The sequence below is a fragment of the Mauremys reevesii genome, linkage group 18, assembly GCF_016161935.1.
Source record: "Mauremys reevesii isolate NIE-2019 linkage group 18, ASM1616193v1, whole genome shotgun sequence".
Lineage (NCBI taxonomy): Eukaryota > Metazoa > Chordata > Testudines > Geoemydidae > Mauremys > Mauremys reevesii.
The window spans coordinates 5,123,180-5,149,822 of record NC_052640.1 but is presented as its reverse complement, the minus strand read 5'-3'; the positions used below and the strand labels follow the sequence as shown (position 1 = coordinate 5,149,822).

General features: G+C 40.7%; 1 protein-coding gene across 8 annotated transcripts in view; it reads right to left on the bottom strand.

The window, feature by feature from the left end:
* The window catches only part of HECTD4 (HECT domain E3 ubiquitin protein ligase 4), a 112,829-nt gene extending 87,427 nt beyond the window's left edge, over window positions 1-25,402 (bottom strand). For all 8 annotated transcript variants that reach the window (XM_039504791.1, XM_039504792.1, XM_039504796.1 and 5 more), the window contains exons 1-2: window positions 24,990-25,402; window positions 1,742-2,259 (exon numbers count right to left, since the gene is read on the bottom strand). In XM_039504791.1, the coding sequence (XP_039360725.1) occupies window positions 1,742-2,259; window positions 24,990-25,151 (680 nt within the window). In that variant the 5' untranslated portion in view covers window positions 25,152-25,402. The remainder of the gene's footprint in view (window positions 1-1,741; window positions 2,260-24,989) is intronic.
* Window positions 25,403-26,643: the final 1,241 nt, after the last annotated feature.

The window sequence follows — 26,643 nt, the reverse complement described above, 5'->3', positions numbered from 1 at the left end:
TCTGCTAGACTGAAGAACCCATTCTCAAAGTTTTGTTCCCCCATATAGGTACTTCTAGAGTGGAATCAAATCCTCCCCACACACACACACACCTTCTCTTGGTTAAGCAAAACAGATTGAGCTTCTGGAGTCTACCACTATAAGACACGTTTTCCAATCTCTTAAATCACCCTCATGGCTCTTCTCTGAAACCTCTCCAATTTATCGCATCCTTCTTGAAATGCAGACACCAGAATGGGAAACAGTATTCCAGTAGTTGTCACAACAGTGCCAAATACAGAGGTAATATAACCTCCCTACTCCTACTCGGGATTCCTATTTATACATCCAAGGACCACATTAGCCCTTTTGGTCACTATGTCGCATTAGGAGCTCATGTTCACCATGGCCCTCAAGTCGCATCCGACGAAGTGGGTATTCACCCACAAAAGCTCATGCTCCAATACGTTTGTTAGTCTATAAGGTGCCACAGGACTCTTTGCTACTCTTACAGATCCAGACTAACACGGCTACCCCTCTGATACAAGTCTTTAAGAGTCACTGCTTTCCAGGAGAAAGTCTCCCATTCTTTGTTCCTAGATGTATAATTTTACATTTGGACTTATTAAAACTCATACTGTTTGCTTGAGCCCAGTTTATCAATCGGTTCAGATCAAAGTAATTTTTAAAAAAATATTATGAGTTTATCTCAGCTAATCTTTCCTAAAACTGGCCAAAGACACTTTATGTAGAAAGCGATTATTCACAGCAGAAAGAATTTGAAAGATACAGTAAAACAATATGGTGTTTATATTCAAATTCAGGCTACCTATAAGCCAGTAGGTCAACATCAGTCTTTTTCCACAGGTAGCCTTTATAAAGAAACCTATTACAACAGCACCTGATAACATTTCTCTAACCATTTGCTAGTTTCCATTATAAAACATACTTTTCTTGTGTTTATAATTCTACATTCGCACCTTATTCAGTTAAAATTGGCAGACAACATCTCAGCCCAGAAGTATTTAAAAAATTTATGTCAAGATTTTCAGATGTGACTAGCAATTTGGTGTACATTAGAGGGTCACGATTTTCAGAAAGTGCTAAACACCAGTCCTCTAAAAATCTAAAAAAAGACCTCCTTCAGCAGATGACAGACTGAAGTACATTGACCTCTATATAAGCCCTTGAGGAAAAATAAGCAGCAGGACCAGGGTCACAGAGCACAGGGAGAAGTCAGACAAACCTTTCCCCATTTATTAAAAGAAAGAGAATAAAGGGAATGTTTAGTATCCTGTGTCAACCATCCTTACAGATGGGTTCAACACAGTAAAGGAAACCACACGCACAAGAGTCAGTCCTAGGCTAAATCTTTCCTCTTCCACACGAGCTAAGCATTTATATTTTCTGTATTGGTTTCACCTTTTCCAACCAATTTTTTAATATGAAGAGACTACTAGGTAGTGTAAAATGAAAAGCTTTTCCACAGCATGACCACATTATACACCTCTACCTCGATATAATGCTTGCCAAAAAAATCTTACCGTGTTATAGGTGAAACTGCATAATATCTAACTTGATTTGATCTGTCGAGGCACACAGCCCCGCCTCCCTGGAGCGCTGCTTTACCACGTTATGTCCAAATTCGTGTTATATCGGGTGGCATTATAATGGGGTAGAGGTGTAATTTCTGCCATTCTTTAGCACAAACACATGCTACCCTCATTAACCATGACATCTGTCTAATATAGACTCTTCTTACCTTGCACAGGCCAAGGCAACAAGGGCGGCAGCAGCATTCTCTTTTTGTTTATATGGAATCTGTTGGCCTGAGGCAGATGTTTCCTCCAACCAGGAGCAGAGCAAAGATTCAATTCCATTAAGACAGTCAGCTGGTTCCTTAGTCAAACTCAAAGGCTGGCAATCTCGAAGGCAATTCAATAGTACTTCAGCAGTTATGTTACAGAGAGAAGGGTCTGTTCTACTTTGAGACTGAATGAGAGGAAAGACCAATAGAAGTCCCATCCGTGAAGTAAATGGTGCTTGCTCAGGTTGCTGTAACAAACCCTGACGCTTGAGCAAGGCCAACGTTTCTTCATCCCCAGAATTTTCCCGTTCATGTTGTTCTTCCAAGGCTAGCTGGCGCTGAGCATTCCAGAGTCCACGCAAAGCATTTAAACGGTATTCAAGCAGACGGGCATAGGCGTTGCTCTGGTTTCCGCATACAGAACGCAAACGCTCAGCTAGTTCTGTTGGATTCTTAGTCTCAAATGTTAGAATCTAAGAGGAGAACAAGGTCACATTTACTAGTGCAAACATGTCTGCTTTTATTAGAAATGCTTTAAAAAAAGCAAAGTCCAACATAATACATGTAATATAACTTCTAAATATTAGATTGGAACATAATGCCAATCTAAAGTGTTAGAATATTTTTTTAAAGAAAACATTTCACGTCTTAAGTCCACGTCCCAAGAAATGCATGATTATTCCCTGAAGTACATTTTGTAGTACTTTCTCCAGTTTTAGAACAGTTCAAGTGATAGAGCTTCCCCCAATTTTCTAACCTCACAGCTCCCTCCCACTGTGACTTTTTTCCCCCTGCTATTCATCTCACTTTTATCCCATTACTCTGTTACACCTGCTTCAAATGTTTGCAGTTATATCGTGTTCTCTTCCTTACTGATAGCTGCTGTCACATCAAACACACACCTTATGATCAGATGTTTCTATGAGGAGAAAAATGTCTTTATCTTGGCACTTCCAAATAAAATGGGAAACAAAGTGGGAACAACAAAATCAAGCAACCCTGATGGAAAGCAATTTTTGGAGAATTCTTCCAAGTACTAAGCCAGAAAACCATTATTTCTGTGAGAGAAGACAGATCTCTTTTCCTCATATTACACAGTACCGCATCTGAGATCAGCAGAGTCACTCGAGCTGGCATGCCCTCAATAGAAATAAGAGGGAGCTGCTGGCAGAGCATTTTCTGTGATAAGTCCTTGGATTTATTAGCCCTCGGGAATGCTACAAAGCCCATATTGTCTTCTCTCTTTACTCAGGCTATTGAGGAGAGAAAGGGTTAAGAGTAGGGGTAATTATATTGACAGGCAGTCCTTCTATATTTTGTGTTTTTTTAACTTACAGGATAGGCATACAAAGTATACAGTAGGAAAATAAAGATAAATTTTATAAATGTGATGAACAAGAATAGATAAATCACTTCAGGACATGTCATATTGACCATTTTCATGAGTAAACCTACTGAAGTCAGTGAAAATACTTTACCTAAGTATAGTGAGCAGGATTTAGTCTTACTAATAAAAGGGTACGTTTAAAAAAAATGAAATTCTTACAGAATTTACATTAGCAAAGATACATTTTAATGGTTAAATATTAGCAAGTAAATTTTGTATATCAATATTTCCAGTCTAAGAATGTTAGTTACTAAACTATACATTACACTGAATAATACATTTACGATAAATACTGTTTATATTAAATTGTTCTTTTGAAGTGCTAGGCTTTGTGTATTCTCTCGCCTCCTCTGGCAGAATATTCTATTAATCTGTATTAGAGGTTGTCATACTTTATAATGTTTTGTTCCAAAAAGTCAAAATTTTATATGCAGGAAATGTGTTCCTTGTAAATAGAGCCCTGCAAATCTGCAGATATCCACTTTATATCCACAGAACATGCTTGCAGATCATGTATCGGATGCAGATACAAATTTTGTATCCACACAGGGCTCTCTACTTGTAACTCAGGAGGATGGATTCTCAAATAGAAAGTAACAAGCAGCAGCAGCAGCAAAGAGGAAGAACAATTAATGAAGATCAATTCTAAAAACTAACATAATATTTTTAAATAGTAGGTCTTACAAAGAAAAGGTGGCTCCCCTCAGGAGTTAAACACCTAAAATATTATTGGTGTTTGTTTTTTTTGTCTGTTTTTTAAATGCTTGCTAGACAAATGTCACAGGCAACACAAAAAATAATCATTACCTGCTTACTATTTGGGTTCTCCTTTGATACTATGACAAACACTAGATCATTTAGTTTGATTTTTTTAGATCAAATATGTTTTGCTTTTTTGCTCTACAAAAATAATAGCGTCTTCAAAGTGTGTGCCAGATGAGGTTTAAACACCTAATTGTACCTCGCTAAGCTATTGATTCAGAACTCTCTCCAGCCTTTCTGGACTATAAACAAAGTCTATATTTAATTTGAAACACAGTTACTCACTTAGTGGACCTAAAGCATGAGATTCAAAGTGAGAATGACAGAGTACAGATTACTATTCCGTTATCTTATTAATGTATATGAAATGAAAACCAAGGAGGAAGAAGAAAAGAAAGGAAGTGAAAGAAGACCAACTGTTTAGATTGATTGAGTGGAACTTTCAAATCAAAGCTCAATTTCAGCCCAAACTCAACATCTTGTCTTAGGTCAGGTAAAATGTTATATACCAACGAATAAATTATATAGCACTGATAGCCTTAACAACAGGGGAACAGCTTTGAGCATAGACCTTTACAAGGGGGATCAGTAAGGCAACTCAATGACATCACGCCATATACTGTAAAGCAAAAGCTCTCCAACTTTTTAATTCTGAAGACCAACTTCATGAGGAGAAAGAGCTCTAGACCCCTGCGTGGATACAAAAATTGTATCCGCATCCATCCACTATCTGCGAACGTGGTCTTTGGCTATAAAGTGAATATCCGCAGATCTGCAGGGCTCTAAAGATCTCCTCATGGACCATCAGATCAACCAGACCAACAATCTGTCACAGTACAATTCCCCCCAAATGTTACATTTAGCACGCCAGTAGGAAGGGCTCTCTGGACTGCTGTTGAATAGAAAGTCGTGCCTTAAATTCCATTTCATTCCTAACCTGTGAAAAATAAGCAAAATGTATGCACCCGCTAATCTAAAGTGTCCTAATTGTGTCTGAACAGCTGAAAGACAGTTTAACTTTTTCTTTCCCAGAAGAATGTTGTTGATAATTGATTTTGTAATTTTTCTGCTTTAATAAAACCTGATACATTGTGCATATGTGCGACACATACATTACTTTGTGCTTTAAATTTATTAAATGTTTATCAATTCATATTACACAAAGAAACCACTGAAGAAATCAAAAACAAGCTTTTGCAAGATCAAAGAATTAGAACAAGTTTTGTTGCTATGTATTTTTATGATCAGGATCAAATTTTTAAGTTGAAATTTCTTCATAACTATTCTGACACTTGTGACTGGGTATTTTTAACTTTAATTCCAAGTAAATATTAAATTCCTATTTTAAGTATCGTTTTCCAGACAGAAAACAAACTTAATTAAGTATCTTCATTATTCTAGAAAATTCCTGGTTTTGCTATTTGTGTATCTTTTGTAAAGGGTACATTTTTAATATACTATCTACAAACAAAAAAGATTATTCTGAAAAGATTTGGGAGATACTTAACCAAATAGACATCCTATGGTGCATACACTTAAGTGACTGCTACATATATTGATTTAGCAGTGCCCACAGGTTACTGAGCTTTTAAAAATCTGTTTGATTGTTCAGAATTAGCCCATTTTAAATGGCACTTTATAAGCAATAGGAAGAACATTTATTAATAAAGTTAGGTTGTTCTTCAGACACTGATTTCTAGAGTAAGAAAGTCAGCCTCAAATTATTTCATGCTTTTTCTTCTCATCAAATGTTGAGTACCTTTTCTTTTTGTAGTCTATTCTCATGCTTAATAAGCATATAAGGCCTGTGACAACATTTAAAGCTACAAAATAAGTTTCACCCTGGGCTCAGATACAGTCCCGTGTCATTGCAACCAGCCAGGGAGGTCACAAGCATTTTACAGGGAAAGCAAACATTAATACTTTGTTATTGTAATCAGTCAGGTGAGGGAAGGGTGCATAAGTAGTAACTGACTACAGAGACCACCCTCATCATCTCTGCAATAGGTCAGATTTTCCAGTTTTCCTGTGCAGGATTCAACATAACTGGGCAAGTTGAAGGAGCACTTACCCTCAAACTTATCAAGTTTACCATTTTCTTTTAAAACATGATTGCAGCACACAAATATCAAAGAAATCATAACTGTGGAGCCAAACCTGAAAGACTCCAAAGACATGTTTCTTATCCACACAGGAAAAGCTACATAGATTTTTGGTATTTGTGCATGAATATGAAAGCAGTAATCTTTGAGGCAGCATCTGAAACAACATTTCATTCCACAATTAATCAAGAATTTGGCAATTAATTTGGCAATTGATCTTTGATTATCAGCAGGTAAGTATGCCCAGTGGTCTGTGATGGGATGGGATCTAAGTTACTACAGAGAATTCTTTCCTGGGTGCTGGCTGTTGCCCACATGCTCAGGGTTTAACTGATCGCCATATTTGGGGTCGGGAAGGAATTTTCCTCCAGGGCAGATTGGCACAGGCCCTGGAGGTTTTTCGCCTTCCTCTGCAGCATAGGGCACGGGTCACTTGCTGGAGGATTCTCTGCAGCTTGAGATCTTCAAACAACAAATTTGAGGACTTCAATAACTCAGACATAGGTTAGGGGTTTGTTATAGAAGTGGATGGGTGAGATTCTGTGGCCTGCATTGTGCAGGAGGTCAGACTAGATGATCATAATGGTCCCTTCTGACCTTAAAGTCTATGAGTCTATAAGAATCCAAATGGCAAACTAGCCAACTGAACATCTCCAGGATGCGCTACTTAGCTGAAGTAAAGATCGATCTAACAATTAAAATTACACTTGTCACTACAAATGGCAAAAGTATTGGTCACTTGACCAATCTAACTAATCAAAGACTAAGACTGGGTTCTTCCCCTCAGTTTTCAGGAAAAGGTCTCTGTGTAGGAAACAAAATGAGGAACAGGAGTTAGAAATTTTTTAATTATTGCTTGAATGGTTTATTTTGGCATTATTCTACAATAATCTACCTCGGATTCCTATATGCAAACGATCATGGTCCAGATTCTCAGCAGATGTTAATAGAGCTATGCTAATTCACATCATAGGAGCTATGCTGATTTATACCTGTTGAGGATCTGTCCCCAAGTCTTCAAAGATTGGAAGTCAGAAGATTAACCAAGTGAAAATTTACTTTTTCTAACAAAGTAGAGCACGGCACTTGTAGAAGTGAACATCTAATGTCAAAGTATTAGCTAAATTTTAATCTTTTTTTTTTTTTTTTTAAAACACTGCTTACTTGACAGTCTCTAGTCTTAAATCTCTAAGGATTGCTGGATATGGATTTGCATCCATACATCTAGTCCTGCTTACATCTTTTGGTTTATTAAAGTATACAGCTTCTAAATTTCAGTTCATAAGGTTTCCAGGGCAGTTCTCAACTAAATTAAGGACGTTTCCTGCAAGCTGACACAATTTATATCAAATTGAATTACCTGCGGTTTGTGGGAGTCCCTAGCTCCTTTTCTTTGGTATGTTTCTTTACTTTCCTCTTAGAATCACTGACAGATTAGACTATCATTTGGATGCTGATAACATAGAGCTGTACTGCTTTGCTGCTGAAATTTCTAGAAAGGTTGTATCTGGTTTGATCTTAGAAGCATCAGTTTTTACAAAATTCCCTACCTTGAATGCTTTACTTCTTCTAGCCATTTTCAGAATCCTTATCTGCCACAAACAGAAATGGACACATCTGCTTGGTCTTGCTCTTATATTGCAACATCTGTGCACATTCCTCAATACAACTCACTCACTAACAACTGATAAAGTTGAGTGAACTGTCAAAATAGTACTTCTGATATTCCACAACAAACAGCTGGTTCTGTAAGTGAATTGTATCAATGCTGAAGGCATTTCTTGAACTGGCTACAAAATTATTTCTTTTTTTGCAAAAGAATTCAGAGGTTTTATTACTTGACACTTATCAATAGGGTCCTGGTACAGTCTCCATCACTGACAATTTTTATATCAATTTTGGATGTTTTTCTAGAAGATCTGCTCTAGGGATTATTTGGAGAAGTTCTAGGGCCTATATGTTATACAAGAGGTCAGACTAGAATGATCACAATGGTCCCTTCTGGCCTTGGAATCTATAAATAGTTTTCAAAGTTTCTATTGCTGGCATAATCTGTATTTGGTAAATCTTGGACACAAATGTCATTTGTTTGGAGACGTGGTCTGCTACAGAAATACAAATTTAGATGATTTAATTTTTTAATTAGTTAGTAAAGACCTATAGAAAAAGTCATTTCTTTCATATATTTTGTAGCCACTTGGCACCTTGGTAACTTATATTATTTGTTTTTGAGAGAAGTTAAAATACTCACTGCATAGGGTTTTTAAAATAAAAAAAGTCTGCAGTACAGACAGATGTCATATGATAATTTATAGTAAAATTCAATGATTTAATTGAAGTTGAAAAGAGCTGATTTAAAACATTTACTCACTGAAACACAAAACTTTAAAAAACGTGCTGGATTCCATATTTTGTAATAAACTGTAAACATAAACCAGGTTGGCTGGAAGATTCACTAAGCCCCTACCTTTAAAACTATAACTGAGTCAGGGGACTCAGCCTTAATATGGTTAAAAGTTATAGTATTGATGTCTCGTGTCTCCACAACCTGATAAAAACTTTGGATCCCTGAATTGGTTATCACTGTAGTGCTGATGGGCCTTTAGGGCATGCACCTTTTGGCAAACCTGGCCCAATTTGTGATTTTCTTTCAAAATGTTGAAACCATATGAAACCTGGTGGGTTCGACTGATTGCTTTGATATTCTAGCTCCAATTACCATGACATTCAATGTTGAAAGAGCGCACAGGTATATTAAGGAGAGTACACACGCAGCAGTTTGTTTACTGTAGTCTGTAGTAGAACAAGCAAATAAATCTAGAAGTCTGTACGCTCCCCTTCTCCTATGCCTCCTCCAGCTCCTTATACCTCTTAATGCCGGATAGACTCACAGAGCTCATGGCTCAACTGCTGCAACTTCTTGGCTCAAAGAAAGAATCCAGATGCTGGGGAGCAAAATCCTTCAGGGCTCCACAGGCCTCTGACATGGACTCGACAAGCAGATAAATATGACACTTGAAGGCAGAGCAGTCCTCTTTAAACTCCCAATGTGAAGACAAGGGAAGTTTCCAGGACTGTTAACTTAGCACCTTTCATGAGCACTAAAGTTCAGTTAGGGAAGCACAAGCTATAGTTTTCTTTACCAGAGGCAGCCAAGGTAAGAAAACAAATGATAAACTGGTATAAATGATATTTACTCCATGTGTTGTACAGGGGAGAGCACAGACCAACACTTACAGATATGTCTACATTGCAAAGAAAAATCCATGACACCATGTCTCAGAGCCTGGGCCCAACTGACTTGGGCTTGCGGGGCTAAAAAATAGCAGTGTAGTCTTTCCTGGTTGGGCTGGAGTCAGGGATATGAAATCCTCCCACCTCACTGGGTTTCAGAGCCCATCTCCAGCCAGAATGGGAAAATCTATACAGCTATTTTTGGCCCCGCACTCCAAGCCCAAGTCAATTGACCCAGTCTCAGACTCTGTGTTGCAGGTTTTTCTTTGCAATATAGACATATCCTTAGTTAGTATTGCAGAACAGACACTAAAAAGACTCACGCTATACATGCGTAGAGAGCTTGCAAAAGACTATTTCCTAAATTGCAAGTAATTTCAGTGAAAGATAGTAAAGTGAGAAGGAGAAGTTGAGCCACAGGCATAGTTTGCTATTTAGGGAGAAACTTAAAAAGAAATAATTCATACTACTACCCACTGCTGACAAAGAGAGCAAAGGAGAAATTCATTAAAATGTTGCGATAGAGACCAGGCTTTTAAGAGTAAGGGATAAAACATTTGTTATAAATAACTAACTTTTTTTAAGCTTTCAAATCCCATCAATATTACCTCAACACAATTTTTGCTATACCCAGAAAAGCTTGAAAGAATAAAGATAAAAAATAAATGAACGCTGAAGATGTTAAAAAAAACCCACAATTTCTGAAATAGATATGTTCAAATTCTTACATAAAGTACACCAAAGATTTTTTTATATAGATATAAATCCAGTGCTTTGACTACTAGGCACTTCAATGTCAATATAAGCTTTTTAAAACATAAGTTACAAATGCCTAGACCACTTTTAAATACATTTAAGGACCTCCACTTCCATTCACAATTGACTGTACCACCTCACCTCCAATTTGGGATCACAAAACTCTGTGTCAATCAAAAGTACAACAATTGCTTACATGAAAAAACTCCAAACCCCAAATCCCTTCACCTATGAGTGACTGACTGAATACATTGCATTCCTAACAAATGGAGAAAAGAATCTGCACATTCTGCAAAGACTTATTTACACTTCTACCCTGATATAACGCTGTCCTCGGGAGCCAAAAAATCTTACTGTGTTATAGGTGAAACCGTGTTATATCGAACTTGCTTTGATCCACTGGAGTGCGCCCCCCCACCCACCCCCCGAGCACTGCTTTACCACGTTATATCGGGTTGCGTTATATCGGAGTAGAGGTGTATATTACAGTAGCACTAGAGCCTCAGGCAAGACTGATGTCTCACTCTTTTAGACACTGTACAAACACATAGGCCTGGTCTACACCTAAAACTTAGGTCGACCTAGCCATGTTGCTTAGGGGTGTGAAAATTTTTCTCACACATCCCCCCTCTGACAGACAGAAAAATTCTACTGTCCATCTAGCTACTACCTCTCACCGGGCTTGATTTACTACAGTGATGAAAAACCCCTTCCATGGCTGTAATAACTGTCTATACTAAAGTGCTGCAGCTGTTCCTCTGTAGTGTTTGTAGTGTAGACAGACCCATAGTAAGAGAGAATTCCTGACCTGAAGAGCTCACAGTTAAAATATGCAAGATATATAAAGGTTGGGAGGGGAATGAGAGAAAGAGAGAGAATGTGACTTGTATGAGTTCACAAAGCTGGTCTGTGGCAAAGAGAACCAAAGCAGACCAGTCACAAATTATAACTGTTCCTATACAAGTAGGGGGACTGAATAATGAAATGGAACAGTCCATAATGAAAAGCTGAGTCAAAATCTTAGAACTCTCATCTAGATTTGCTAATATCCCCAAGTCAGTGCCTTAAGAAGAAAGGCTATGGGATAAGAGAAAGTAAACCCACTAACAGATGTTTAGAGCTTCTGCACTGCCTCTCTCTTTCTCTCATGCATACCTAGTGGTCAGGCTGTTTTTTGCTTGTTTTAGGGGCGAAAATGACTCTCTTGCTGCATAAATATTATGGCCTTAAATAAACAATATGCACCATAATGTATAATTGGGCATATTTTGAAATCTAACAAGCAACAAGGCCAAAAAAAACCAAACCCAGCATCAAAAAGACAATTATGATTAAGTAAGCAACAGTCCCAGTATCAGCTACTGCCCTACTTACTATAAAGGATACTTTGACATATTGTTAACATTAAAAGGGCTCTTTTAAAATCAATTTCCGGTTCCTAAATGCCAAGTGATAGTGTTTCGAGAGCTGGTACAGACAGTAGGGGATGCTGGGATTACAGCTTACTTCAGGCAGAGGATCCTGAATCCTGATGTTAAACAAAAGGGTCAGGTGTTTTCAGCTCTCAAGCAAATATCAAGGATCTGATTCAATTTCTAACCAAGTTGTCCTGGGTGATATGGAAGTCTGAAGAGACACTGGGCTACAAGAAAGAGTGGGGACACTGAGTCATCTTGTCTCAATAAAATATCACGTAAGGGTGGATCTGCCACATGTGATCCCAACTCCCACACCCTTCTGGCTGAAGTGATGGTTACAAGGAATGCATTTTTGAAGGAGGAGGAGAGAATAGCTCCTCATAGCCTCAAAGTGTGGCTTCCTCAATGCACTGAGAAATAGATTAAGGTCCCAAGGTGGAGCAGGCTCTCTAATGTGAGGAAAAAGATTGGTCACGCCCTTAATGAAACTTGAAGTCATGGGGTGTGTGAATACTGAACTTGTCAACTGATAGGTAGAAGGCTGTAATAGCAGACTATGTAGTCTTTGATGGAGCTATGAGATAAGCCCAGGGTTTTTAAATTCAACAAATATTCAAGTATATGACTGAGGTGTGACTTATGAGGTGATAATGCCCATTGGATGCCTCAAGAATGGGAACAATTCCACTTCTGCAGGTAAGTCTCTCTTGTGGAGAGTTTCCTACTATCAACAGCACATTTTGTACTTTGAAAGAACAATCCCTTTCTATGCCCAAGAACCATCAAGGAGCCGGACCTTGAGATGTAGCAAGGAGAGGTTGAGATGAGTTATTGTGCCGAATTCTTGGGTCAGTAGATCTGCTGTCAGGGGAGGTGAAAAGGTGGCTGCAGAGTCAGGTGAATCAGGTCTGGGAACCACCTGCCTCAGCCAGGCCAGTGCTACAAGGATGATAACCACTCTCTCTTGCTTCAGTTTGCTCAGGACCTTGAGGAACAACAATGTTGGGGGATAGGCATATAGGAGAAAGGTGCCCCCTAAAGAATTGAGACCTTGACCTCGCCATGGGCAGAATCATCGGCATTTTGCATTACATGGAGTTGCGAAGAGGTTTATATCTCCAGGAAGCCGCAGGTGAAAAAAATCTTCAGTAGAATAGGATCGCTCAGCTCCCATTCATGGTGCTGGCAGAAATGTCTACTCAGCGTGTCTGCTATGGTGTTTTGCAGACCTGGTAGATATGCTAGTGCAGGGGTCGACAACCTTTCAGAAGTGGGGTGCCGAGTCTTCAATTATTCACTCTAATTTAAGGTTTTGCATGCCAGTAATACATTTTAACATTTTTAGAAGGTCTCTTTCTGTAAGTCTGTAATATATAACTAAACTATTGTTGTATGTAAAGTAAATAAGGTTTTTAAAAAGATTAAGAAGCTTCATTTAAAATTAAATTAAAACGCAGAGCCCCCCAGATCAGTGGCCAGGAATTAAATTAAAACGCAGAGCCCCCCAGACCATGGCTCACATTGACTACTTAAAGCCAGGAAGTGTCTTCAGTAGGCTGTCCGAGCAACCGTGCAGACTCCCGGCTGCTGCCGCACTGGACCCTGTTTCTGCCTGCCTCCTGAAATCCACATCCAATCCTATTCCTGCACGGCTCTTTACTCCTGCCTCACCCCTAGCTCCCTCTTTGCTCTGGCTCTGTGCCTGATCCTTTCCTCTTCCCTGATTCCTGCCCTTTCACCTCCCTCCTCACCCTCAGCTACCAATCCTGGCTCTGAACCCCAGCTCTGACTTGACTCTCTGGTATCTGGCAGATGACTCTGGTTCTGATCCTCGCTTCCATTCCCCAACCTGGAAGCCCGCTCCATCCACTAGACATAACTCCTGTTCTGACCACTAGGCCAGATCTCCTACATTCTGATCCCTAATTTGATGCATCATGCAGAGTCTGGTCTTGGGGTTTTTCCTTTCCTGACATTTGGTTTTAGATGATGCAGTACTTTTTTATTTTCCTCAGACCTACAAAATGTTGCACGAGCTTGTGTACAGAAAAGATTATATTTCAAGAAAGTGAACTATAGCAATACTTGACCCTCATAAATCTGCAGACAGCAATACACTGTGTGCACATATAACATAAGCAGATACATTATTTCTGCTGCAATATAAAAACCATCACCAAATTTTTACAGTCTGTGCTGAAACCGACTCTCTGTGCTCGATTCTCTCAGTGATGCTGGTGGAATTTATATGCCTGTATCAAGAGGAGATTAAACCAATTTTAAGTGTGCAAGAATTCCTGATCTCTCAAGAACAATGGCATTTAAGCTTTGATTAGTACTTCTAGGATAAAAGAAGAAAAGCAGAAGTAGTTGAATACATATCTATTCAAATTACCACAAGGAGTCTTAACTGCTTCTTAGTGCCTTATCACTAAATTTGTCAATTTCCTTGCCCGTAAACGAGATTACAGAAAATAATAAAAACCATGGCAAAGAAAGTTAGCTTCCCGAATATATCAAAGGGTATATTGAACAGGTGGTAAGTGGGGGGAAGGTTGCTACAAAGGAATCTATTCATATAGCCAGAAGAGAGGTTCTAAATGTAATACTATGAAAATTGTCTAGTAATTAAATCAAGTATGAAGCTTAACTATCAGTGCAATAAGCATTAATATATTCTGCTTGCATACATGTTTAGAAATATTTCTGCAGACCAAAGATCTAGAGTAAGACAATTTTCACATATGAAATATATTAATCTCAAACTTTATAAATAAAAATCCTGTCTTGTGAACTGATTAAGACATGTTTTCAAAGTGCTCCAGTGATGCAAGACTTTACAAGCATCAACTATAACATTATAGCCACTGCTTATAGTATGAATTTTCTCTTTTTTTTAAATCTGTTACAGCCTGAAGCCCTATCACCTCTAGTGGTGACTCCATGCAACTTCACAAGCCAAGTATCTGGTTGCTTCTGATACAGACTTCTATAGAAAGCAACCATTTAGCAGACAGCACTGTTTGCTTCCAGTCAGCACTACACCAATGCTTAAGCACAAAAATAAGGCCCAGCATGTTGCCAAAGATGTCATCTTTTGAAAGAGAACAAAAGAGACCCTCTTCCACTTGAGGACATTGAAGACCTCATGGCATTTTTTCCCTAAAGAATAGGAGTGTTAATTTATTTCAACTTTATTGATATTTTCAAATTCTGTATTGGAAGACTGGTGTATAGACTTTAACAATGTGTTAAAATAAGATGTTAAATACCACTTGGTACTAGTCAAGTACTTCCCAATTGAGGAGCATTTTTGTTAATACTATTGCATCTAAACAGCCATGAAGACCACTCACTATCATAAAATGATTCCTTGTAGACATCCCAATAATGTATCTGTTCCAGTGTAGTGCATTTCAATTAGTGGTATGTACTGTATGTACTTTATGAAGAGTTTCAGGCTAAATAAATTAGTTTTACTGACCTACTCAGCCAAAAGTGGAAGTGAAAAATGTATTAGCAAGGAATTTTATGGATTTGAAAAGTGTTAATTAAAATGTAATATAATTTAGAAGTACTAGAAAAAATAAACTGATTATATATTTATTATACACCTAGACCACAGTGAGCATGTTAGGAAAAGTACCCTCTTCTATAGAGTTATAATTCAGGAGAGAGATTTTGAAATTTCTAGATAGGACTCACTTATTTCTCCACATAATCAGTTTAAGAATAGAATTCTTACTACACACTTATCCAAAACCTTGCACTTACACAGCAAAGTTTCTTGGGGATTGTAGTACACTTCACCAACACCCTTTGGATTAAGTAAGTATTACTCCCATTTTACAGATGAAGGAACCAAAGCACAAAGAAGCAGAGTCAAAAATAGAATGCACCTTCTTGACTTCCAGCCCCATCCCATAACTAAAATGTCATCCTTCTCCAACTCAACACAGGTAACATATAAGGACAACTGCTTTCTTATGTGATCACTTATTCTTTAAGCAAAAACCTAGTGCAAAACAGTGAATTCCAAGTTCTGTGACAGAAATACCAGAATTTCTTAGATTAAGACATTCTTGCAAAGTAAAATGCATAGCAAGAGTATATCAAAATTTAAACTGTTCCAAAAAGCTATACTGTGTACAAACTCTCAACCCTCAGCCTGATGGATTGTGTCACTGTACTAGGATCTAGCAATTCTGGTTAATACAATTTCTGAAGAGACACAACAGAAATCAGTAAAGCCTTCAAGAGCAGTAAGCCATAAATCCCATGAACACCATAGAATCAGCTCAGTACACCATTTACTCCAAGCATATGCCAATTGCAAAATATGTAAAGGATATATTCTTAAAATCCGCTCTCAGCATAGATGGGATGAAAAACACCAATTGAATAAGAGGTTGTGACACAGAGGCATACTGGTAGTTCACTACTCTGTGTCAGCTACTCTTGTCAGGCCTGACATACTCACTATACCTAACACACTGTGTCATGATATTTATTTAAAAGGTGATGTGCAATATGCCAATTTGAAATCTATTAACACTGGTCATTAATATCACGTGAAATGTTTGTAACAACAATGTACACAATCCAACAATTATGGATACACTGATATTATTACTAGGAGACTGTAAACCAATAAAGTAGACAAAACAGAATTTTCCCTATAAAGAGGAAACAAAATATGATGGCAGTTGCCCTGCCAAGAAAAGAGGGTTCTGACTTGCTGCCTCTGGGTCAGCCAGTGGCTAATCTTCCTGCAGTTTGATAAGGGGGAGGTATGACCCTAAGAGCATCTCTATGCCAGATGGTAAGAGACTCCCTGGTATGTAGCAAGAAAGAAAAAGTCTTAGCCACTAGAAAGTGTATTTTACTTTTATTTGCTTGTAACCATTGTGTCTTTATCCTTTGTACTTGAACTCACTTAAAAACTCTCTTTTCAATTAAATAAACTTGTTTTACTTTTATTCTAAATCAATTCAGTGCTGTGTTTGACTTGCAGTGATTACTAACTCCAGTTAAAGAAACAAGCTGCTGCGCTTTTGTCTCTTTAAAGGAGCAATGCCCCTTAATACTCCTGTGAACGTTCCAGGAGAAGGCTGGACATTTCAGGACAGATGGTTTTGGGGAAATCTGGGTCTGAGGGTGAGGGATCACACTGCAAATGGTAAGGAAGGCTGGTGGAGACCAGGTTGGGGCTGTTGTGCTGTAGGCAGGCTGCTGGGGTCAGAGTGCTGACCCAGAGCTGCACAGCACACAGACGGTTAGGGAACGGCATGCTTGTCTGCTGGTGTCTGGCCTAGAATCTCTAAAAAGCATTACTCAAGTGAATTTCTTGGTTATAAAAGATTGTGTTCATTGTTATTTGCAAATACTAACAGAATTTCTATATTTCATTCTTCTTAGATCAATATTATTGCATATGGAAAATGTTACTATAATATTGCAATTACATATGATGTATATGTACACATGTAATATTTGGCATGTTTCAAATCTGAAAATACATACAATTTTGAAATTGTTACATAATACTCTTGCTGTATTCCATTGCTCCTAACAAGTCTTTCAGCTACTGTAGCACAATACATAGCAGGATATACCTTCAATTTATAATCAGAGTTCAGAGATTGCTCTAGTTTTTAAAAATATGTCAAGTAATTTTAATCATATCTCCTCCTTCAAAATCTCTGATTCATATTATGCTGTATATAGAAGCATGATTAACTGCTCAGCTAAAAGTGGGAACCATGTTTCCCTTGTGGAAGCACTATAAGTTTAATCACTCACTTTGAAATATGCCATAGGAGAAATAAGAAAATAATTAAAATGTATGCATACAATTTAATATTTAAAACATCCTTAGTATCCTTCACAGTATATAAAAAGAGCACACAAATATCAATCAAATGTAATATAATTTTTCTACCTGCACTTCCTTTGTTAACAATCCTACTGTCTCTCAGCACAGATTTAAAATACATACAGACATTAATAAAAGAAAAATCTATGTGGGAGGTTTTAATCTATTTTAATATGAAAATATTGATTTGGGGTTTTTTTTATTATTTAAATATTTGGATCTAAATTATTAAAAGGGGCGGGGGGAGGAAATCCAGACCCTCATCCTGCACTCACTGCAGAGCATAGTGTTTACTGCAGTAAGTAGTCTCATTGAAGTTGGTGATAAGCAATATGCTTCATAATAGATATTTGCAGAATAAATTCCAAAAAATATGTTCTCTAACATTTTCCATATGAGGTAGCTAGATTATGATTTAAAATGAAGTTCTACAGGCTGCTGACCTATAATTTGGACTAGTGCCTTTCAGAGTTGTTTTTTTAAATGTGACTGAAATCTGAATAAAGGTAACTGGTGATACAAAACATTTAACAATAGCATCCACACTATAGAGCAAGTCAGACCGTTGGTGGGACAGGCCAAGATTTCAGGATTACTTTCATAAGAAAGAACAAACAAAGAACGGGATGAAAAATCCTTTCACAAAGCAAGTGGATAATTTGCCCTGGTGAGTGAGAGTATTGTCAACTTACATAGAATTTAAGCTTTCATTTATGGTGACAAAGATAACCTTCCAAATGTGAGCCAAGCAGTAAACTGATCCAGTGTCATCCTTCTGAGCAGCAATGCTACTTTTGAGAACCATCATAATTTCATACCGCTGCTGCTTAGGAAAGCTCTGAGCACCAGCAGAGACAGATTCTGGAGTATTTACAGTGGAAGAGGATCTGAAAATCAGGGGCTATGGTAGGAGCAGAAAAGGTACTCATATTACAGTTATAAGTATGATGTAAATGCCCAGATAATAGAGAACCATCCCCTCTTTCTGCAGCCAGGGAGATAAGAGACTTTATAAATACACCAGCTAAGCCAGAGGATATTGTGAAAGAGAGCACCCCAAGAAAGTTCCAGGAGCAGCATTCTGCTATAAATCCTAACACTGGAATTAAGGTGTTCAGTTTCTCACAATGGTACTGCCCCTTGCTAATGGGGATCCCACCCTTGTCTTTTATATCTATTCACTGAAAAAAAGAACCTCCTTAATGCAGAGTTAAGGTTGCCTGGTGCTATCTCGTGTCCTTCCAGAACATCCAGTTCAACAAAACTTAAACCTCTGAAAACTAGGAAATATAAAGTTACACTACACACCAATAAAACGTTAATTTTGCCACCCTCAGAGCTGACACTCATTAGGAGTTATATGCATGCCCCTCAGCTGCGTTCCCTGTATTAAGTGTAGCCGTCTTGAATGGTGGCGGGATTAGTTGGAGAAACTTGGCAGAGCTGTGATTGTGATATGAAGCCATCTGGGGGCCTTGAGCACACCAACTAGTGTCAACCTTAACTATAGCAGAGCTTCAGAGTAGTAGCCATGTTAGTCTGTATCCGCAAAAAGAATAGGAGTACTGTGGCACCTTAGAGACTAACAAATTTATTGTAGCATAAGCTTTCGTGGGCTACAGCTCACTTCAGTACATGCATCCGATGAAGTGAGCTGTAGCCCACGAAAGCTTATGCTACAATAAATTTGTTAGTCTTTAAGGTGCCACAAGTTCTCCTATTCTTATAGCAGAGCTGACGCTCCCCTATAATCTCAAGGGTTACTCCATCAGCTAGTAAGCATCTGGGAAGTTTTTCAAGTCTGAGTAGAAGATATGGCTAACCCATGACAAATGGTTAATCCCAGATGGGTCAAACCTAAATTAACTTAAACAACCTACTGCAGATCTCAGTGTGGATGATTCAAGCATTGACTACAACCTATGGCTACTGCAACAAAACACACAAGATCTGAACAGCAGTCTTGCTATCGCTACTCTCTCTCACACAGGTAAATAAATGTCTATGAAAAGCACTATTCCAGCAACCTACCCCACTGATTCTATTCATATCACAGAAGGGCACAGGTAACTAGATCCTCATCAGATGAGGACAGAGACATGGCCTAGATGGCCGGCTACAGGTGTAGCAGTATTTATAGCTCCAAGTACAAGGTCCTTCGGATTTTCCCAGGCTAACCCTGAAGACCATTAAGAGAGGATGTCCCAATGACTGCTGTTTTTCTTAGGCAGATAAGTGAAGTTTAAAGTATAAGAATTAAGACAGCAGTGGGACCACTGGCATTTATATTTTACTTAGTCCTATGACTAACATAAAAGAAACTGGACTTTTCTCACATTTATTTCCCCAGTGGAAAAGTTTCAAAGTAAGTGCCATTTTACATTAACTGAACCTCCCACTTGTTAACTCTAGAACTGCTGGCCTTCCACATAAGTCACTGACTGGTTTGAATCCAACCTACATGGTACAGAGCAAAAATTTATTACCATTTGATGGGCTATATGAAAAAACATTGTAATGTCATCACTTGTGCACTGGGGCTTTGACTGAGACTAACAATCTCCATTGCTGGCATCCTTGTTAGTCTCAGAGAAGCCAAGGACTGAATACACCTTGAAACTCTCATCCCGATACATCAGGGTTGAGGAATATTAGTGGGGAAGCTTGTACAATGACTAAATGTTGTATATATTCTTTTGGCAGAGGACTTCATTGTCAATACTGATCACTGCAGCAGCTTTTTTTGTGATTCACTTTTCACTGAAAATACAGACTTTTTATAGTACATATACTTACTTTGCATGTGCACAGATATACAAGTTTAAAAGACTGCTTATTTAATGAAACACTGAAATTTGGAAATTAATCTTTAAAGGATACTGCAAGGCAGGAATGCTGGAACAATTTTTATAACAGGGTTGCTGATGATGGAAACCATGTATTTGGTGTTTGTTATTACTACTTCAAGCCAGGGGGTACAGCAGCACCCCCAGCACCAGCACCACTGCTGCAAGAACATATTTTCTCCTTGTGAGTGTAAAGATTTCATAACCTTCCATTTAAAAACCCCAACAAAATCTTACAGGAGTGGGAATGTCAGGTTTAAACTTTAAATATCCTGTTTATTTTCAATTTGTTACAATCTTAGTGTTATGTCAAGGTTTTTTTGTTCTTGTTGCATTTATTTTAAAAGAGAATGAGACTTTAAAGAACTACAAATAAACATACAGAAAAAAACAAAGTAACTTCTTTGGATGTTATTCTCTCTCAGGTAAATGCAGAGAGATTCCTAGAATTAGGGATATCCATTCATTTATATAATTGTTTTAGATGTAAAGACTACCTACCAAATAAACTTCCATCCAGAGTTGAGTGCCCTTTGCCAAGTTTAAAAGTATAAATAAAAGTTAATTAATCAACGCAGCAGCAAGATATCTTCCCTATCCCCAATCATCTCACAGCAGATGAGTATTTGGACAGTTGAAATTTGTTTATTATGCATCAAATCAGAATAGCAATAGCTCAATTTACTGGATGAATATATAGCCATGCATCAAAATAAGAACATAAGAAAGGCCGTACCAGGTCAGACCAAGGTCCATCTAGCCCAGTATCTGTCTACCGACAGTGGCCAATGCCAGGTGCCCCTGAGGGAGTGAATCTAACAGGCAATGATCAAGTGATCTCTCTCCTGCCATCCATCTCCATCCTCTGACGAACAGAGGCTAGGGACACCATTCTTACCCATCCTGGCTAATAGCCATTTATGGACTTAGCCACCATGAATTTATCCAGTCCCCTTTTAAACATTGTTATAGTCCTAGCCTTCACAACCTCCTCAGGTAAGGAGTTCCACAAGTTGACTGTGCGCTGCGTGAAGAAGAACTTCCTTTTATTTGTTTTAAACCTGCTGCCTATTAATTTCATTTGGTGACCCCTAGTTCTTGTATTATGGGAATAAGTAAATAACTTTTCCTTATCCACTTTCTCAACATCACTCATGATTTTATATACCTCTATCATGTCCCCCCTTAGTCTTCTCTTTTCCAAACTGAAGAGTCCTAGCCTCTTTAATCTTTCCTCATATGGGACCCTCTCTAAACCCCTAATCATTTTAGTTGCTCTTTTCTGAACCTTTTCTAGTGCTAGAATATCTTTTTTGAGGTGAGGAGACCACATCTGTACACAGTATTCGAGGTGTGGGCGTACCATGGATTTATATAAGGGCAATAATATATTCTCAGTCTTATTCTCTATCCCCTTTTTAATGATTCCTAACATCCTGTTTGCTTTTTTGACCGCCTCTGCACACTGCTATCCACGATAACTCCAAGATCTTTTTCCTGACTCGTTGTAGCTAAATTAGCCCCCATCATGTTGTATGTATAGTTGGGGTTATTTTTTCCAATGTGCATTACTTTACATTTATCCACATTAAATTTCATTTGCCATTTTGTTGCCCAAAATGTTTTGTGAGATCTTTTTGAAGTTCTTCACAATCTGCTTTGGTCTTAACTATCTTGAGTAGTTTAGTATCATCTGCAAACTTTGCCACCTCACTGTTTACCCCTTTCTCCAGATCATTTATGAATAAATTGACTAGGATTGGTCCCAGGACTGACCCTTGGGGAACACCACTAGTTACCCCTCTCCATTCTGAGAATTTACCATTAATTCCAACCCTTTGTTCCCTGTCCTTTAACCAGTTCTCAATCCATGAAAGGACCTTTCCTTTTATCCCATGACAGCTTAATTTACGTAAGAGCCTTTGGTGAGGGACCTTGTCAAAGGCTTTCTGGAAATCTAAGTACACTATGTCCACCGGATCCCCCTTGTCCACATGTTTGTTGACCCCTTCAAAGAACTCTAATAGATTAGTAAGACACGATTTCCCTTTACAGAAACCATGTTGACTATTGCTCAAGAGTTTATGTTTTTCTATGTGTCTGACAATTTTATTCTTTACTATTGTTTCAACTAATTTGCCCGGTACCGACGTTAGACTTACTGGTCTGTAATTGCCGGGATCACCCCTAGAGCCCTTTTTAAATATTGGCGTTACATTAGCTAACTTCCAGTCATCGGGTACCGAAGCCGATTTAAAGGACAGGTTACAAACCTTAGTTAATAGTTCCGCAACTTCACATATTAAAATATTTTTAATATAGTCACTATTGGAACAAATTCAGTACAGTTTACCAGGGAAGGATAAGAGTTATATATAAAATGCACAGTAGAAGTTATATGCAAATTACTGAAAATTTGTAGTAGGTAGGTACAGAACATTTTTACTAGTCACTTAAAATCTCAACTGATCAAAATTCTGCACACCCCAATGCCAGAAGCATTTAAGTCTGCATACTATACTAATTCAATTTTTAAAAATAAGGTATCTTTTCATTTTAAGGTCTTTTACTATTTTCAGTGTCACAAAATACATTTCTACCCTGATATAACGCTGTCCTAGGGAGCCAAAAAAATCTTACCGCGTTATAGGTGAAACCGCGTTATATCGAACTTACTTTCATCCGCCGGAGTGCGCAGCCCCGCGCCCCCCCGGAACACCGCTTTACTGCATTATATACAAATTCACGTTATATCGGGTCGCGTTATATTGGGGTAGAGGTGTATTGGTGTCTCAGCGCTCCCCAATTCAAGATTACATATTAACCAAGCAAAGGTATCATAGCAGACTGCCATTTATAAGGTTTCATACTAAAAGCACACACAGCACTCAAACTCTAACCTTCCCATTTCAGAGGGTTTTTTTTTTTGTTATTTTAAATCACACCCACACCGTGCTTATAGCGCCTTACACAACTGTAATAAAACATAGGATAGCCTTAAACTTCATTTCCTGCTCTGCTCCACTCCACTCCTCCCCCACTAATAATTTTAGGGCAGGTTATTTGAAGTTTTAGAGACATATATGGCTCCAATACTAAGGCCCTTCATGTCAAGTTTCATTTTGGAGAAAGTTTCTGGTCTAGTTTGTAAAATCATGAAAATAAGAGTGTATCAAAGAAAAAATAGGAATCCTTTACTACTGTATGAGGGAACAAACACACTAGAGATCTAGGCATGCCCATGAGACATTCTAGTACAGTAATTAGATGATTTGCTCACTACTGCTTCCACAAGTATATACTGCTTGCATCCGAAGAAGTGGGTATTCACCCAGCTCAGCTCATGCTGCAAAAAGTCTCTTCTAGTATATGCCACAGGACTGGACTCTTTGCTGCTTCTACAGAACCAGACTAACACGGCTACCCCTCTGATACTTGACACAAGTATATAGTGAGGTTTAAATCAATTTCTGAATACATGTTTCATTGAACATCAAAGTGGATTCAGATCACAAGAGAGAAGTCATGCCATTTAAATAGAGATATAAAAAATAAAGAAACAGAAGATATCACACAAATAGGAAGAGCCTTTTATGGTGGGTGACTTGTGCAATATCCATTTCATGACAACCGGTCAGTGCCCCTAGACCCACCCCCAATGACATCTCACAGAGAGGAAAGAGTCAGAGTCAGCAAAATAATAATAATAATAAATAATAATAGTAACCTTCCTTTTTTAGATAAAGCTGGAGGAAGTTTTCATAAACAGCAAATTTAGCGTCCTGTCACCAGAATCTAGCAGTGATTTTGTCAAGACTGCAGGCTTCTGCACTTGCTGTGGCTTGTGGGTTCTTGGCAACACCTTGATATGCAGCCAAAACCTCACTAAAGGGGTTGCGGCCTAAATACATGCCTTTGACCTAACACAATACACAGATAAAGCTGCTGAACCATCCCCACTTAGATAACACCACTCTGCTTCTCTGACAAAGACCCTGTGTCATTGCAAGCTACACTACCAGGGAGAGAGGGTGGGGTGATAGAGGGAGAAGGAGAAGAGAGACATACAGCAAAAGATGCAGTCTACCGAATAGATGCAATCTACACACAGTCACAGGAAACACCACTAAAAAAAAAAAAGATGCATATTTTACAGAATACACAAATACACACAGCTGCACAATTCGCCTTCCACCAGAGCTACCAACATTTGTGGGAGGGGCAGAAGCTGTGATGAATAACCCAGCTGTTCGCCTTGCTTTTTAATAATAATCATTACAACAGCCTAAATACTGCACCTAGATACCCAAGTATCCCAGACGCTTTGCACTAAGACAAATAGATTTAATTGCTAACTATACAAAAACAACAATTAAAATAAGGATAAAATCAATACATCAAAGGCTGTTCTAGAACACACAGATTTTTTTTCTAACCCTGCCGATTTCAAACAAGGAGATTTTGCTTCAATCCTTCACCCTCCATCTTCATTCCCTCTCTAGCCCCATCACCATTAGGTAGGGGCTGATTAATACCCTGAACCACTTCGATCTCTGGATTCAGTACTCCCCAAAATCATCCATCACCTTCTTGCATCCACCATTCTTCATCCCAACCTCCATCCTCCCTCTGTCATCCTTTCCCCTCATTATCACCACCCTCCTCACCTTGATTCCCACCACCTCCATCCTCACCCAGTCCCCCCCAAGCCCTCACTGGGCATCCTTCTCCTCTTCCTCACCCCCCCCACCCTAACACCCCCCGCCCTGCCCATGGGGCAGCCCCCCTCCCGGCAGGGGTGTGTGGCGGGGGAGGGGGCTCACCTCCAGCTCGGTGTCCCCGGGCTCGGCCACCCCGATGATCTCGCTGGGCAGCTCGGCCAGGTCGGTGACCCGGATCAGCCCGTCGTGTAGGAAGATGGTCTCCTCCTTCACCGAGAGCCACTGGGCCGAGTCCGCAGCCGCGGCGGCCGCCGGGGACCCCATGGGGCTGGCACCGGGCGACCCTGGGGCAGAAGTGAGGCGGGCCCCGCTACCCCCCCATGGCGGGGGGAGATGGGAAGGGAGAGGGTCCCTCGCGCGCTGAGGGAGGGAGCTGAGCGCCGGGGGTCCCTGAGGGGAAGACGGGGGGCTGGGATCTCTAGCGGCGGCCGTGCCTGGGGCGCAGCGTCCAGCTCCTGCTCCCCTCCTCACACACACAGGTGACAGCACGACGCCATGTTGCGGGCTGCGGCGGGCCCGGCATGCCCCGCGCCGGGAACAATACACCCTCCCCCCGCGGCTCCCCAGCGCCCCGCCCCTGCGCGAGGCCCCGCCTCCGGCCCCGCGGCTCCTCCCCCCGCTGGCGCCCCCCTCAGGCGTGAGGCGACCCCTCTGCTTCGCCCTTGGCCGCCTGGCAGATAACTCCCCCTCATCCTCCCCGGCTGCCGCGACAGCTCTGCCCCTGCTTGTCCCGTCCCCTCCCCGTCTGCCCCACTCCGCTCCCCCCTTTCCCCGCCTGCACTGCGCCCACTCCGTTCCCCCAGCTCCCCGCCTGCCCCACTCCGCTCCCCCTTTTCCCCACCTGCACTGCACCTCCGTCCCCCTTTTCCCCGCCTGCCCCACTCCACTCCCCCTTTTCCTCGCCTGCACTGCGCCCGCTCCGTTCCCCCCCCAGCTCCCCGCCTGCCCCACTCCGCTCCCCCTTTTCCTCGCCTGCACTGCACCCGCTCCGTCCCCCTTTCCCCGCCTGCACTGCACCCGCTCCGTCCCCCTTTTCCCCGCCTGCCCCTTTTCCTCGCCTGCACTGCGCCGCTCCGTTCCCCAGCTCCCCGCCTGCCCCACTCCGTTCCCCCAGCTCCCCGCCTGCCCCACTCCGCGCCCCTTTTCCCCGCCTGCACTGCACCCGCTCCGTCCCCCTTTCCCCGCCTGCCTCCCACTCCCCTTTTCCCCGCCTGCACTGCACCGCTCCGTTCCCCCAGCTCCCCGCCTGCCCCACTCCGCTCCCCCTTTTCCCCGCCTGCACTGCACCTGCTCCGTCCCCCCCCTTTTCCCCGCCTGCCCCACTCCGCTCCCCCTTTTCCCCACCTGCACTGCACCCGCTCCGTCCCCCGGCTCCCGCCTGCCCCCTCCGTTCCCCCAGCTCCCGCCTGCCCCCTCCGCTCCCCCTTTTCCCGCCTGCACTGCACCCGCTCCATTCCGTTCTCCCCACAGGTCCCGCCTGCCCCACTCCGCACCCCCTTTTCCCGCCTGCACTGCACCCGCTCCGTCCCCCTTTTCCCGCCTGCACTGCACCCGCTCCGTCCCCCTTTTCCCCACCTGCACTGCACCCGCTCCGTTCCCCCTTTTCCCCACCTGCACTGCACCCGCTCCGTTCCCCCGCTCCCCGTCTGCCCGCTCCGCTCCCCCTTTTCCCCACCTGCACTGCACCCTCTCCCCCGGCTCACCGCCTGTCCCACTCCGCTCCCCCTTTTCCCGCCTGCACTGCACCCTCCGTTCC